The sequence below is a fragment of the Homalodisca vitripennis genome, chromosome 2 (assembly GCF_021130785.1).
Source record: "Homalodisca vitripennis isolate AUS2020 chromosome 2, UT_GWSS_2.1, whole genome shotgun sequence".
In the NCBI taxonomy this organism is placed as follows: Eukaryota; Metazoa; Arthropoda; class Insecta; order Hemiptera; family Cicadellidae; genus Homalodisca; species Homalodisca vitripennis.
Genome location: NC_060208.1, coordinates 100,080,660 through 100,096,492, shown reverse-complemented (window position 1 = coordinate 100,096,492; position 15,833 = coordinate 100,080,660). Strand labels below are relative to the sequence as shown.

General features: G+C 34.0%; 2 protein-coding genes across 3 annotated transcripts in view; both read left to right on the top strand.

Moving 5' to 3' along the window:
• The window catches only part of LOC124354435, a 29,373-nt gene extending 24,526 nt beyond the window's left edge, over positions 1–4,847 (top strand). The window contains exons 8-9 of the mRNA XM_046804882.1: positions 4,188–4,293; positions 4,715–4,847. Of these exons, the coding sequence (XP_046660838.1) occupies positions 4,188–4,293; positions 4,715–4,827 (219 nt within the window). The 3' untranslated portion in view covers positions 4,828–4,847. The remainder of the gene's footprint in view (positions 1–4,187; positions 4,294–4,714) is intronic.
• An 8,030-nt stretch (positions 4,848–12,877) lies between these two features.
• Positions 12,878–15,833, top strand: part of LOC124354434 (H(+)/Cl(-) exchange transporter 7-like) — a 61,604-nt gene continuing 58,648 nt past the window's right edge. For both annotated transcript variants that reach the window (XR_006921682.1, XM_046804881.1), the window contains exon 1: positions 12,878–13,037. Coding sequence is in view for 1 of the 2 variants with exons in the window: in XM_046804881.1 (XP_046660837.1) it covers positions 12,893–13,037 (145 nt within the window). In the remaining variant the exon portion in view is untranslated. The remainder of the gene's footprint in view (positions 13,038–15,833) is intronic.

Genomic DNA, 15,833 nt, shown 5'->3' with positions numbered 1-15,833 from the left:
AAAAGAATATGATTGCATAATAACGCTGGGCCGTAAAGTTGTATGGATGTGTGATATGTGCCGGCCATGATAACATCAAAGTGCCTGAAGTGAAAGACACTTCAATTGAAACTATTTCAGTTGAAAAGAACAATACATATTGTAATGACACTATAAAAATATTAACTGATCAAATTTTCCATCTGAGTGAAAATCAAAAAGGAATAAGTGAACAGTATAGTATCTTAAAAAAAGACAATGATAATTTACATCAATCATTAAATAATCAAGCTGACGCCATCAGTGAAATTTTTACTTATAACAGTGACAGGAGGCAGTCATGTGCAGGTAGATTGATGTTTCATGATAAAAACACATTTTCTAATATAGATAATAGACTTAATAATACTAGAACGTTGACTAATAGTAATAGAAGTAATAAACCCTATGATAGGCCTAACAGCCCTTCCAAACTTATACTCTCAGTCTCAGGGGATGAGCAAGTGTACTTGGATAATAAGGACATTAAAAACTCTAATCAAGAAAGTAATGGAGGATTTCAACTGTACAAGTCACGAAGAAAGCTAAGAGAAGAAAATAAAATTGAAAGTGATAGGCCTAGGCCTACACATAATGATAACTGGTTGAAATTTCAAGCTGGGCCTAATCTAGGTCGAGAAGTGGATGCAAAGAAAAGGAACCAAGTCATCACTGGAAAATCAACAGAGAAACATAACCTTACAACATCTGATAAAATGAGGTTCTTATTTGTTTCTAGGCTGAGTGCTCGAACTGAGTGTGAAGACCTGAAAACATTTCTGGATAGCTGTAAAGCGGGTGATTACACGGTAGAAAAGCTTAATTCAAAACATCCTGAGTTATATTCATCATTTAAAGTTGGCATTCCATCCAATTACTACAGTGACATATACTCATCTGATTTTTGGCCAGAGAATGTATTCGTCTCAAGATTTATAAACAAAATAAGAAAGACTAGATCTACTGAATCTTTAAACCGGGAGAATGGTCTAGCCCAAAAGGTTTCTTAACAAGTAGGCCTAGATCAAACCTTAAATTAGGTTAATGGAAAGTAGTTGACCCATATAAATATCAGTGTAGGCCCACAGCTTACCCTGAAAAAAATCAGTACGACTGCTTGGTTCCTATGCCTGCCATAAACCAAGAGTTAGCTAAAATTTTCTTCATAAATATACAAGGTTTAAGGGAAAAATGCGAAGAACTGGAACTCCTGTTATGTCAAAACAAATACTTTGTTGCATGCCTTGCAGAACATTGGCTAAATACAGATGAAATTGAACTATGGGTACCTGAAGGCTTTTCTCTGGGCAGCAGTTTTTGTCACAGTGTTCATATTCACGGAGGGGTAAGCATATATGTTGCTAATAACCATATTTTTAAGGAAATTGACCTGAAGAATTTCTGCAATGAACTCCATTTTGAAGTTACTGGTATAGAACTCACAGAATTCAATCTGATCGTGGTGTCCCTTTATAGATCACCAGATGGTAGTACTGAAATATTTCTGCAGTCATTGGAGAAACTTTTAATCTTTCTCTTTCGATTAAAGTGCAAGTTAACTTGTGTGGAGATGTAAATGCTCATTTTGACGTTACTACTAATAAAGCTACAGTAGAAAGATTTCTGAATGTATTAAGGCAATTTGACATATATTGCACAAACAACAAGCTTACACGTGGAAATTCATGCTTGGATAACATAATTACCAATTTGAAACCACATGAATATATTACAGAAGTCATACGACCATCTTTATCTGATCATTATGCCTTACATTTTGAGTTTTCAGTGAGTAAGCCAATTGTTTACACACATGATAGGCCTAGTCAATTAAAAACCGTTAGATTGATTACTCCCAAGAACATAAGTTACTTTATGCAACTCCTCGAATAGGAACAGTGGTGCCAGTCTTTTTCACCTGATTTAACAGCTAGTAACTGCTTTGAAAATTTTTTCGAACGATTTTTGACCTTATTTGAGACTAGTTTTTCACTCAAGAAGGTTAAAAAGTTAAAAGCTAGTACAGCTAATATGAGTTTTAAAAAAGGTTCTGTTTCAACTGGTTGGTATTCACCGGAGCTAACAGCAATGAAGAACCAAATACTACTTTTTAAAGACATGTGTAATAAATATAACAACGATCAGCTCTTGCTATTATTTAATAACCTGAAAAGACACTACAGACTTGCACTACGAGCGGCTAAAATACAGAAAAATGAAGAAATAATTGAACATTCGTACAACAAATGTAAAGCGGCCTGGAATATCATAAATAAAACAGCTAAACGCAGTCCGGTCAACAATCTTGGTAGCAGCATCCAGCCTGATGACTTCAACAACTATTTCATCACTGCTGTAGAAGATATAAGTTCAAAAGTCAAAGCTTCCCCGGAGAGTGCAGTGCAGTGTCTTAAAAGTGTAAATTTGGTGTCAGCCAATTCGTGTTGTGTCTTTTCACCAGTTAGCTCGAATGAGGTGTTTAACATAATAATCTCGTTAAAAAATTCTTCATCCAGAGATGTCTACGGACTGTCCAGTGACTTAATAAAAAAGGTTGCTTCGGTAATTATTGAACCATTAACTTATTGTTTTAATAGATGTATAAATTATGGTGTTTTTCCAAATAGTTTAAAGTTTTCTAGAGTGGTACCTATCTTTAAAAAGGGTAATCCAGATGTACCCAGTAGTTACCGTCCGATCTCTTGTATCCCAGTCATAGGGAAAGTCTTAGAAAAAATTCTTAAAATACAAATTTGTAAATATTTTGAGTCTTCTGGTTTGTTTAATGATAGTCAGTATGGTTATCGTCCTGGTAGATCAACTACACATGCCATTGATGGCTTAATTAATCAATTTTTACTGACCTTAGAGAAAAAAATGCTGCCCAGGTCACCTTATGTGACCTGAGTAAAGCATTTGACACAGTCAACCATGTAATTTTATTGAGTAAGTTGGAGTATTATGGTTTCTATGGCAAAGATTTGGAAATTTTGAAGTCATATCTTTCAGAGCGTAAGCAAGTGGTCGACCACAATGGCAGTTTGTCTGAAGTTTTAGAATTTAAGTTAGGAGTACCTCAGGGGTCTGTTTTAGGGCCTATACTCTTTCTAGTTTTAATTAATGACCTAAGCAATAATTTGTCCTGTTACTCTACAATATATGCAGATGATACAACATTGTTATCTTATCATAATGATGTGGATCAGCTAAACTAATTTCAGAAAACACATTGTTAGAGGCAACTAACTTATTGGTTTGAAACTAATGGACTATTCCTAAATAAAGAAAAAATGCAGCATCTGTTGGTAACCTTAAAACCAGAAGATCTCTTAGATTCATTAAGTACAGTGAAGCTTTTAGGTGTAAATATTGATTCTAATCTGTCATGGAAAACTCATATAGCCTATATTTGTAAGAGATTGTCTAGAGTAATTTATTTACTTGCAAACCTTAAAAATAAAGTGTCTCCAAGATATTTAAGAATGGCCTATTTTTCATTTTTTGAAAGTATTATAAGATATTGTTTAATTGTGTGGGGTAATGGAATAGGCATTCAAAAGGTTCTTATTGTACAAAAATAGCTATACGATTCATAACTGGCTCTAATCCGCGTGATCACTGTCGACCTCTTTTTAGGCAATTAAACATTTTAACTGTTGTAAATTTGTATATTTTTGATGTATTAATGGTAATAAAGAAAAGTCTGCATCTTTATACACAAAGAAATGCCATACACTCTCATAATACACGAAACCAACAAAGAATTGAGCTGCCTAGATTAAGACTTTCAAAATCAATGAATTACCATAAAAACATGGGAATAAGGCTTTCCAATAAGTTACCAGTTTCTTGGAAAAATTTAAACCATCGTAAATTTTCAGAGAGATTACATGAATGGCTTGTAAATAATCCACTGTACAACCTAGAAGAATATTTTTAATTTAATTTTAACACTTAGTCTAGATTGTGTATAGGCTAGTGAGTACTATTGCTTAATAGGATTAAGTTTTTTAAAACACTATTGTGACAAATTAGTCAACTAATAGTTTCTAATATTGACGATGTCTATTGCTTGTCATGTGACTTGCCGAAGGATAAATAAATGTCTTTATTGTCTTTACAATAAAATTGTCAGTTAAAATTTAAGAAACAATGTTTACTGCAATCAGATGGGAGGTCCTATCTGGTCAGCACCTATGTACAGTGCCAAGTTTTTGGAGAGCATGCTCAAAGTCGTCGAGAACGGGAGGTTCACCACTTCTAAAAGAATGCAAGGTAAGTTTAAACGTCTAATTTACTGATATATAAAATTTTTAATCAGTAGTAAAAAAAGGGACTAATGTCTCTAGTTATAGTCTCGTAATTTTGTTATTTTCAAACCATCTGGAAACTTGGACCCAACAATGTTTGGGTCCCCTTGATATTAGTGGCATTTTTAGACTAAATAAAATTTTAAAAGTAATTTCTATGCATATGTGATGTAATGTTGTTTTCAGTCACACTATTCATTGTAAAAATGATGTGAATTTATTACTAGTCTGTTTTTTATACCAAATACAACCTAATTTATAAGGGACTTTACATTTATTATCATGGCAGTTCAATTTATTTATTTATCTAATAGCCTATTTTATAATTATCTTATCATACAAAATTTGGTGATGAAATAGTGTTAATGGACTGGGGTGTTGGACAGGTATGCTGGAAGTGATACGAGAAGAGCTGCCCGAAGTCCCTTTGTATTATACTATCTCTGGTCTCTGTACAAAACTGCACTGTCAAGCCATTCCTCTCATAGACATCAGGTGAGTTGGCACAATAAACATTCAGAGGAACCAACTCATCAAATTTCTGTGAGCTTTTCTGTGACTTTTGCATTTTATATGAATTCTATATAGAGTATGATCTTAGTTACACTATGCACTATTAGAATGTGCAGGCTGTTGTTATTCTTAAGCTTGTCCATAAGATACGTATGAGCTTTTATTTCTTAACCCTTTGCACGCCAATAATAAATCCATTAACTTTCCTATGCCAAGACAAGTAAAAACAATTGTTTCCTATTCAAAGCTAATTTTTGTTATAACTAAAGTAGAAAAGTTGAAAGCAAAAAAGTCTGAAATGACATTTTTCTTAAAATTATTGTTTTATTAATAAAAATAAAAAAGAACTATTTACAAAACTGTTTATTTAAAATAAATTTAAATTTCACTGTAAAATGTAATGAAACTGAGAAGTTTGATAAACTACTAATTATTAGTATATTGTATAATCACAACACTATCACACGATGAAGAATAATAACGAGATACATGATAGATGCGCACTTGTGACAAGCGAGAAGGTAGTAAGTAATACACGCCACCGATATGTTTGGTTATGGCTCTGTAGGAGACGTAGATCTGACGAGCAGGTGGTCGGAGTTAGACAAAGGTCGTTCCCCTCCCCCAGCTGCAGAGTGAAGGTCGTTTATAAATACTTTATTGGCAACTGCGATAAGCACGGAGCGTGCACCAGGCATTTCAGAGGGCTTTTGTAAAATTAACACTCCATCAGTCGCGCGGATTACAAATGTACTCCAATTACAATGTTTTTTTTAATGTACCAGTTTAGGCATAAAACCATATTTCATCATCATAACGGATTAAATAAGTATTTTGAAGAGTTGTTTTAACAATGAATAACTTTATTTTGTAATGTTTAGATCTTGACAATTTTGTCTTATGTATCATGTATTTTTAAGCAAAGTATCATACTGTGGGCAAAGATATCATTAATATGTAAACTAAAATAAAATATAACTGTTTTTAAAAATTAAGAAGTTATTGGCGTATTGATAGCAACTTGTATGTAACATATTTGCAATAAAAACAAGAACAAATCAATAATAGAAGCAGATTGCTAGTTCAAACTTTTTTGTTATACAAATAAAATTGAGATATAAAGTAATGCTACACATTAATTTGCTTGTAATTAATTGTTTTATTTTAATTGCCACCACCACTTTTTATTTAAATTTTTCAGGTATATTAAAACACTTAACTATAACTAACTTACTATACACACTTAGGCCTAAAAAAGTGTATCATAATAACAGAGCTTTGTAAATTACTGTATGTTCAGTTTTGTGTTCTTTTATTCTTGGCACTGTACACACACACTTCTCAGGTGATCAGGACATACCCACTTATGGCACTTATTACACGTTTTCCTTGTTGACTTGTTCCTGGCTCTGCCGCAGATGTGACATCGACCATGCGTCCCTGCGGGTACTGCTGGTTGAGGCTGATTTTGATGTGCTCCGTCCCCATCAAGTTTCAATAGCAATCTTCCTGAGTTTCTTGCAGTGTCATACTGGCGACACATTTTATCAAGAACGTCTACACCATACTTGGTGTTATTATAAGTTGTAATGATAACTGGCTTCCTGTCGTCCCCTGTGGCTGGGTCAATGGCAGCATTGTTGAAATGGCCAACACGACCTTCTTCTTTTTAGGTACATACGAAACCAATGTACAATTCTTTTGAAATCCAAAGATACTACTTTTCAATTCCCTAGCTGCATCTGGTAAAAAGTTTGGAGGAACTTCACGTTTGTTTTTCCGTAAAGTTCCAACCATTGTAAGTCTCTTTTCTTCGCGCAGCTTCATAGCAAGTGGTACAGAGGTAAACCAATTATCAAGTGTAACATTCCTGTTTGTTCCTGAAATTGGCTCTACTAACCTCAGAACTAAGTCTTGTGTGGAGTTACTAATATTGAAAGGGCCATTTGGTTGCTTACGCACATACACCTCCAGGTTTGAAGCATAATAGTTAGTTGTAGATACAAGGGCAAAGATTTTCAGCCCGTATTTAGCAGGCTTACTTGGTATATAAACCCTAAAGATACAATTACCTCTAAACGCCACCAGCTGCTCGTCAATAGTCAGATAATCAGTGGGTTTGTAGGATGTCTTGCAATTTGAAACAAATATTTCCCGGAATGCAGCCAAATTGTCCAAGGACTTCCTTTGTTCTCTGCTATGCACATTATCGAATCTGAGGCAACGTAATAAAAATCTAAACCGGCTATTGCTTATAGTGAGATATACTGCTTCTACACCAGAGTCCGAGGAGTTATCCCACATGTCGTCTATGTTTCTTCTTCTGGCTTTCAGAACACCAGCAATATATAATATCCCAATCACAGCTCTTATTTCTCGATAATCTCTCGGCCTTTCAAATTTTGGTCTTACTTTTTGAATGTAGATATTTGTATAATCAACAATTTTTGTTATCATTTCATCAGTAATCATGCATTGAAGTGCCATTACAGGACTTTGTGCGTTTCTGGCGTTACCTTGAGGTCCTGGTCGATGAAAAGTGGGTATTATGATGTGTCTTGGAGTGCGTGATCTTTGAGGAACTTGTGGGTCCAAATACCATCTTGTTTCACGATCGTTACCCAAATAAAATTCAGGATTTACGAATGGGCCTTGTAGACCTGCTACTAGAGCGATACCTGGTATATCTGGTTCTTCTTCCATCCCCATGTCTGGAACCTCAACACAACCAGCTGGTGGAGTGTCTGGAGGGTTGCCTTCTTCATCGATTTCATCAGACGTATTCTCGTCGAAATATTCCACGTCGTCCTCTTCTGATTCATCTGGATCTTGGACACCAAGAACACTTTCACTGTCATCCTCAGTTTCTCGCAACCAACGTTGCAACTGCTCACGATCACGATCAGCCATTGTTAAATATAAATACTTTGTTTATTAATCAAATAACATAGTAGTATTGCAAATATCAATTATTTAGGATTAAAAAAAAAAACCATTACACAGATTACCATTTGATAAATTTGGAACATATTTAGTCACGCGGAGTACAACTGTACTCCAACACTGCAGTGCTTGACAAAACAATATGTGAACAATAGACACACTCCCCGAGACAGTTGCCTTCGCACTGGTGTAAGGGTGAAGAGGTGGGGGCCGCTGAAGGTCATCAGTGTTACCAACACTCGGGAAAATGCAAAACAAAACGCTTGTAGTACAACTGTACTCCGCGCGACTGATGAAGTGTTAAAAAAACTTTCTAAGAGACATAATCTATAATATCGGATATAACTGTATTTGGCATTTCGGTCAGTCTACTATTCTAATATATCCATGTACATCGTTCAAAGGGTTAATTTTGTTTGTTTTCATCATGTCAATCAATGTTAAAATAACACATTGTAAATGTACAATATTTTTAAAATAACAGTCTAGTAAAAGTAGTTGCATGGGAAATGAACCATTTGAACAATCATAAATGCAAAACGTGTTCCATAAACCAACAAAGTCTTGTAAAACTGTTAAATAAAAAGTATTGACAGTATTTGTCACATGCTTTTGTTTCACATGAATTATTTGAAACTTTATAGATTGCTTCGTTTAATAAAACTTGTATTGTTAGAAATGCTTTTCCTTAAAATGTGTATTTAACAGAGTGTTTGCCTGTCCTGGAAAAGTCACAGATTATGACTTTAAACCACAGATATGTTTTGTTTAAAATATCAGTTTTATGGCCTAATGATAATAAAAAGTTATGTGTCAAATTTTCATAAAAGATTCAGATTGAAGAATCTCTACGGAGACTCACTGTATTATTGGTTATCAGCTGCTTGGTAGTAGGTAAATTACCGATTGCTAATAACGATTTGAAAAATGATAAATAGATAATCATGCACTGAAATAATTAGTTTGATTTTTAGGTTCTGGAAGAGTGGGGAAAATTGGTTGTGTTCTCTATGCAAACTTGGGGGGGGGGGGGGTGGAGGGTGGGAGGGGGGGGGGGGGGGGAGGGGGTTGTAGGGGGGAAGAGGGTGGGGGGGTAGGGAGGCGAGAGGGGGAGGGGGGGGGGGGGGGTGGGGGAAGGGTGGCTAGGTGTTTTTAAAATGGTAAGTTAATTTTTTGGGTTTTCACTGTAAGGATGGATTCAAAAATGTATTGACTATAAATAGTAAAAAAAAATTTAATATTTAAAGCGTTCTTTAGCTGAATCGTCATGTTTTAGCCTTAGCATTATACGTATTGCCTGTTTTTGTTGTTTTAAAATATTATCCATATTTATTTATTTCGTTGGTTGAACCACACACTGCAATGCAAAAGGAAGCATGAGAATGAACCTTAGAAAATGTATGCTGTTTTTCTTTTCAATGGGTCCTTTAACATTCTCTTTTGGGGTGTTTTTAAATTTAAACAAAGTTTGTATTTTTTAATTTAATAAAGTAACTAAAATTATTTAGCTTTTTCGTTTTTATATATTTTTAACTTTTTTATAAAATTAAATTTGTCAAGATTTGGTTTTATATTTTTTCTGTAAAAACTAGTATTAATAGGAAATAAAATAATTGGCCTGATAATAAAAAATAGAGTTATGAAATTACAAAAAAATACTCTTTCAATAAAAAATAGAGTTATGAAATTACAAAAAAATACTCTTTCATTTAATTTAAAATAGGCTTGGGATTCCTCATGTGTTCCTTGAGAAAAGTCCAGTGTTAAAAGTATTAACAATAATACTTTCTCTCAAAACAAAATGAAACAGGTTGTGATGATTGGAAAGGTACAACTTCATATATACTGAGGGACAAAAAAAGTGGGATATAAAAAAGGGCCTGGCCAAGCTGTTGCAAAGAGTGTAACTCACCTCGACGATTTCTAATTGCTCTTCCCATGACATCCCAGATATGTTCTAATGGATTAAGATCTGGGCTGTGTGCGGGCCATTCCATTACTTCGATTCCACCTTAACGTAAGTAATTTTGCACCACCCTTGCAGTGTGTGGACGAGCATTATCTTGCATCAGCATGAATCTAGGACCCACAAATCCCGCAAAAACCACTACATGTTCTGACTAAACCTCTTCCACATACCTTTCAGCATTTAATGTAACAATTACAAGCTCAGTGTGAGCCTCTCTTGAAATTCCTCCCCAAACCATTATGGACCCACCATCAAAACTGTCTCTTGGCGATATTGCACATTGAGCAAACCTTTCTCCAGCCCGTCTCCACACTCTTTCACGATCGTCTGGTGATCTCAGGGAGAACCGAGACTCATCGGTCCACAGCACTGGGCTCCACTGCTCTGCGGTCCAATTTACGTGAGTTTGAGCAAACTCCAAACGAGCTCTTCGGTGGCGCGGGTGCAGCCTAGGACCTGTAGCTGGGCGATAAGCTCCAATTTCCACCTCCTATAACCTTCTTCTAATTGTTCGTGTGGAAACATTCACTCCACGGTCTCTCATAAGCTCAATATGAACTTCAACAGAAGTTCGGAACCGATTTCGCAAACTTACTGACACAACAAAACGATCATCTCTGGCACTTGTTGTTCTGTTACGGCCTGATCCCTGCCTCCTTTCATAACTTCCTGTTAATCTAAAGCGAATCATAGCTCTGCTTATGCTGGATCTAGGGAACCCTGTGATGTTTTCTACTTCTCGCAATGTTAAGCCACTATCATCTAGAGCAACGGCTCTGGCACAATCTGTTGGTGACAGAGGCATTTTCTGTTGTTGTCTAAGCTGGGAATGACCTGCAGTAATGGATAGACACACAGACTAAGGCAGGCAATGATCACAAACGGGTTGAAAGTTCACTTCTGAGCTGATAAGGAAGACATTATTTTAGACTCATGATAAGATTAGCATTATTAATAAAGTAAGCAAGATGTTTCAGGATAGATTTGAAGCAATCATGTGAGGAATCAGCTACAGATAAGAGAAATGTAGAAATATTTAATTTTAAATAAAATATTACACAGTTAAAATAATTTAAAAGCTTGTCCCACTTTTTTTGTCCCTCAGTGTATATTTGTTGTCAGCCGGTTATCATTTTACTTTGTGAATGTTCCATTAGACGGCCTCACAGTATCATTTTACTTTGTGAGTGTTCCATTAGACGACCTCACAGTATCATTTTACCTTTATAGTGTCCCCATTAAACGACCTCACAGTATCATTTTACTTTTTGAGTGTCCCATTAGATGGCCTCACAGTGCATTGGTGGAAACCATTTCTTGCATCTGTAATGACTGTTTAAGCTGGCCCATTCTCAGAAATTATTTAACTTTTAGTTTTTCAAACGAGATAGGTCCCCTCACCTAGTTCATACAGTGGAAAATGGTCCTGCGTCCGTACTAACAAAGAGAAACACAACAGTAGAAAAAACAATTTTACATTTCTGAATTGTTAAAAAATGGACAGCAACAAATATGTCATCAATTTATTATTATTTAACAATAATACAATAATTTAATTAATAATAAAACAATACCTGGCAAACAATATTCACTTTCTTTAGTATCATTACAAATTTTGATGTGCACTAGTCAAACTTTACCCATTTTATTAATTTTTAACAAATTTGGACTATTAATAATAATTGAAAAATATATCTAAAATAATGTAATTAAACGATTCACTCACATAAGCATAATTGTTTCATAATAAATTCAAACAGCTAATGATGTTATATATTTTCTTAGTGATTCGATTCCATTGTGCTTCTTCTCTCTTCCTTTTTTTCGTGATGTCAACGTAAGGCTGTCTTTCCTGTTCACTCATGGTTCGCCACTTTGCTGCAGCTAATGCAGCCATTACAGTATTTGTCACTTCCTCCCCTTTATATTTTGCACGGAAATCCTGAATGAAGTTCATGTAGGGGTCTGATGTTGGTAGTGGAACATTTAGAGAATTCTTTGGACTTTCACTTACTTTTCCGTAAGTATTTTTTGGGTTCCTTGAATTTTTATCCAATTTTCCTTGGGCCTCTGTGACATTCCTGGGACTTACTGTGACTTTTTCTTGAACATGTTCGAGATCTCTTGGGGTTTCTTTCATTTCTCCTTGAGCATTTTCCAAGCTCTTTGGACTTTCAGTTATATTTTCTGAAGCAATTTCTGAGTCGCTTGGACTTGCATTTATTTTTTCTGAAACATTTTCAATGTCCTTATTGTTTACAGTTAATTCCCCTTGAGAATAATTCTGGCTCAAAGTAGATTCCAACTTGTTGACACTCTCGTTTTCCATGTTTTACTTTTTGTTGTGGAGTTTAGAAACAGAACTACATTGGTAAATCAGGGCAAGTTTGCTTAACCTATTCTGTTGTAGGAAGTTTATTGTTTATAACAAACAAACAGGTGTATCATCAGTTAATAGTAAAGTTTACATATGATTACTCAATCTGTACAACAGTTTTAATTTGGTTTATTAGCATATTTTTATATTGTTTTGACAGCTGAACTATATTTTAGATTATTATATTTTATTATTATATTATATTTTAGATTATATTTTAGCATAAATAATTATAAGAAGTGTTTATTTTAGAGGTGTAAATAAAATGAGCAATTATATGCAAGTGACAAAATTATTATTTAATTAATCGGATTTCGTTTTACCACCAGTTTATTATTATTTATTAATATTTTTGTTTTGTCATTTGGTAATATTGTCGTTGATATACAATTTGTCTAATTATTGAGCTTTAATGGTAGGTTTTTTATAAACATTTACTATAATTATAAAATTTACCTACCTTAAAACTGTATTAACATTATGGTAGGTTTTACTTTTACTTGCTTTTTTTCCAACTTCCGTAATTGGAATTTCTTCCATAACTGCTCAGATATAAAGGAAAGGGAATGGTTGAGCACAGCCATGTACATGGAGATACATGAAACCCCTAATTAAATACCATTTTATCATTAAATAGTACTACTTTTTCAAACCTTAAAGGAATCTAACTCTGAAAATGTGTGATAAATTTCAGAGTACATCCTAGAATTTTTTTGTGTCAGTTTCAAGTCCTATATTATGTTCCAGTTTTATACACCAATAATGATAATTTCAGGGGGAGTGTTGCTCAGTCTGGAGGAAGGCACGAGCTTCTGGAGTCTTTCACTCATCTGGAAGATCTTCCTTTCCTCAATGGTGGCAACTTTCACCCTCAATTTGTCACTCAGCGCTTTTGAAGGACATCCAGGTATGATATTCCAAGATTAATTTTTGTAAGTAGACAAGATTAACAAATTATGAGGGTCATTTGGAAAGTAAGTCGCCAAGCCGTCTGGTAGCCGAACGAGTGGGAGTAGTCGCACAATCTGTGGTGGTGATTCGTAGCTACGTAGCACTGTGCATCTGGCTGTGTTACATTGAAGGTTGTTTATTCCAACCTAAGAGCTCTACAACAGTGTCCAAAATGGCCTCCACAATCAACTCCCTTTGACCATGAAATATGTAGTATAAACTGTGAAATATAGGTTACCGGTGAGAATTCATCTTGAATTTTGTCATGTTTATGAAGTGCAGTTTAAAAATTGTGTCAATTGTTTCATGAAGACCAAAATAATAATCATTATTAAAAGTGAAGTGGCTTACTGTTTGTTGTTTACTTATGACCTCGTCGAACAAATCAGTCATGAGGTTTAAAGAAAATTGAAGGTATTCAATCACAGATGTTATCAAAAAATTTGGTGCATGAATAGTTTAAGAGTTATTCTTTCAAATTTATAGTTTTTATTGCTGAAAAGTTACGTCTGTTTTATTTTTTAAAACAACTCTTAATTAACTGTTAAACATTTTTTTTTCCATGGCTATTTTGTCTAAACTTTGCTAAATGTACGTGGTTTTAAAAGGTGAAAACTAGTTTTCTGTAAATTCAATCTGTTTTATTAGATTTTATTTTGTGTTTTGTATATTTATTTTAAATTTTGTACCCATACTATTAAGTATTGTACACTATTTTATTTATTTAGATTAATTCAAATATAAATAATGTCCGGAATGATGTTTTTCTTAGCTTTTTTATAAACAATAAAAATTAAGTAAAATACACAAATTGTTTATAATTTTTGTTTATGAGTAAAAAATATTAAACATATATGCAAATATCAAATGTATTAACAATTATTTGTATTTTTAACTTTACAGATTGTTACATGATTAGATTAATTGGTTTGCAATCAATCAGTTGATCAGTGCATGAGCAAGCAAGAATAAAAAAGAGTAGCACGCTTAAAGTTACTTGTACAAGCAATGGCTGGCTAATGGCCAAGAACGACCCTGCTTTGATTTACGAACTAATTGGAACAAATGCACATGTGCTGTGCAAGACAGGTGTATCACTCGTGCCAAACTAAACCTCTGCTGCTTACTATTGTTCAACAGACATTATTGTGGCTCACAAAGTCTTTTCGTAACATTCACTAAAGGATTTACTATTATTAGAATTCTCAGTCACTAAAGAATTATCTGGAAGTGTCTTGTAGTCTTTATCCAGCAAAAACTTGGATTGTTCTTTTTAGTATTATTAAGGGGAGGCGGTACCCCACTATCTTTGTAATGTTAACATAGGTACCATTATCTCAGAAACTAATGGACCAATCAACCTAAATTTTTTTATACAACATATATAGGTATTTAAGCAACTACTGGAGTTTTTTTTGGTGCTTGTATCTTAAAAAATAAATTTTTTATGATTTTTTTTTCAAACCCATATTGAAATATCAAACTTGGAATTTAGAATATTTTTTTTAGGTACCTAATTATAATAGGAGGCATCTCAAAAAAACTCAGTAGGTGCCAAAATACCTATATAAATGTGTGTAAAAAGTTTCAAGTTGATTGTCCAAGTAGTTTCTGAGAAACGTGTACCTTTGTGTGCAAAAACTGTAAAAAAGTAAATTTGCGGGAAATCGCAAAAAACGAATATAATGACCTATTTAGCTAATGTTATATAATATTTTTACCTATATATGATATGTAATTGGTTTTTATAATTAAATGTGATCTTTATATTAATAGAATAGGCTATATATGCTTTTAAATATTTAGAATTATCTATATTGGAAAATTTGTATATCAAAAGTAAACGCGATGCGGGTTAGGCCTATAGTCATAACGGAGTGAAAGATAATACAAAAAAAATTAATTAGGCTATATTATTTCAAACATTTTTTGAGTTTAGAATACATTTATAAGAGAAATAAACAGAGAAAATTATGAAATAGAACTTATACCCAGCCACAAATAGAGTAAACAATAACAAAATTATAGAAAAAAACATGCAATTTATTTAACCGTAGCATTAGTGCATTCCTGGATCATATGCAGGCTCCTCTTCAAAAATCCTCCTCAATCCTTCTTTTTAAATTCCTGGTTTGTCTCCTTGCTTGTCTTTGAAAGTCACTTATCGCACAATTTGCTCGTCGCACTCGCTCGTAGTCAAAAAACTTTTTTCATTGCGTCAATTGTCCTCTTGCAAGGTTCAATGCCTACTGCTCTAAGCATTTTGCATTTTGCTATGTTGCCATCATTAAAAGTAGAAATAGCATCATAAAGCACCAAACTCAAGTGTGTTCAATGTCACAAAATCTTTTTTTGGCACTCTAGACCAGATGACATTATTGATGCTTTCATTGACATTCTGCGTCTTACCGTGTAAACATTTTCGAAGAAGGTCAGATTTGCTAAAGCCTGAAAGATTGGTTTCAAGGCTAACATTATAGCTGAAGGAATGCTGTTCTTATGAGAATATGGCTCTTTAGTGTGCTTTGCCTTGTTGTATTTTACACCATGTATTTTTTCTCTCCTGACGGGCAAAGGCCATGCTGAGGATTGTCGTCCGTCGAAAGTTTTATGAAAATATATGGCCCAAACCGCTGCCTTCATGTTCTGTAGGTTATCAGTATTTTTTCCTAATAGCATTTCCATAATAGGTTTGCAATTGATCAATTAAGCCATCTGTTAGTCTATTCTTTCCACCTAGTTTGCCGCCATC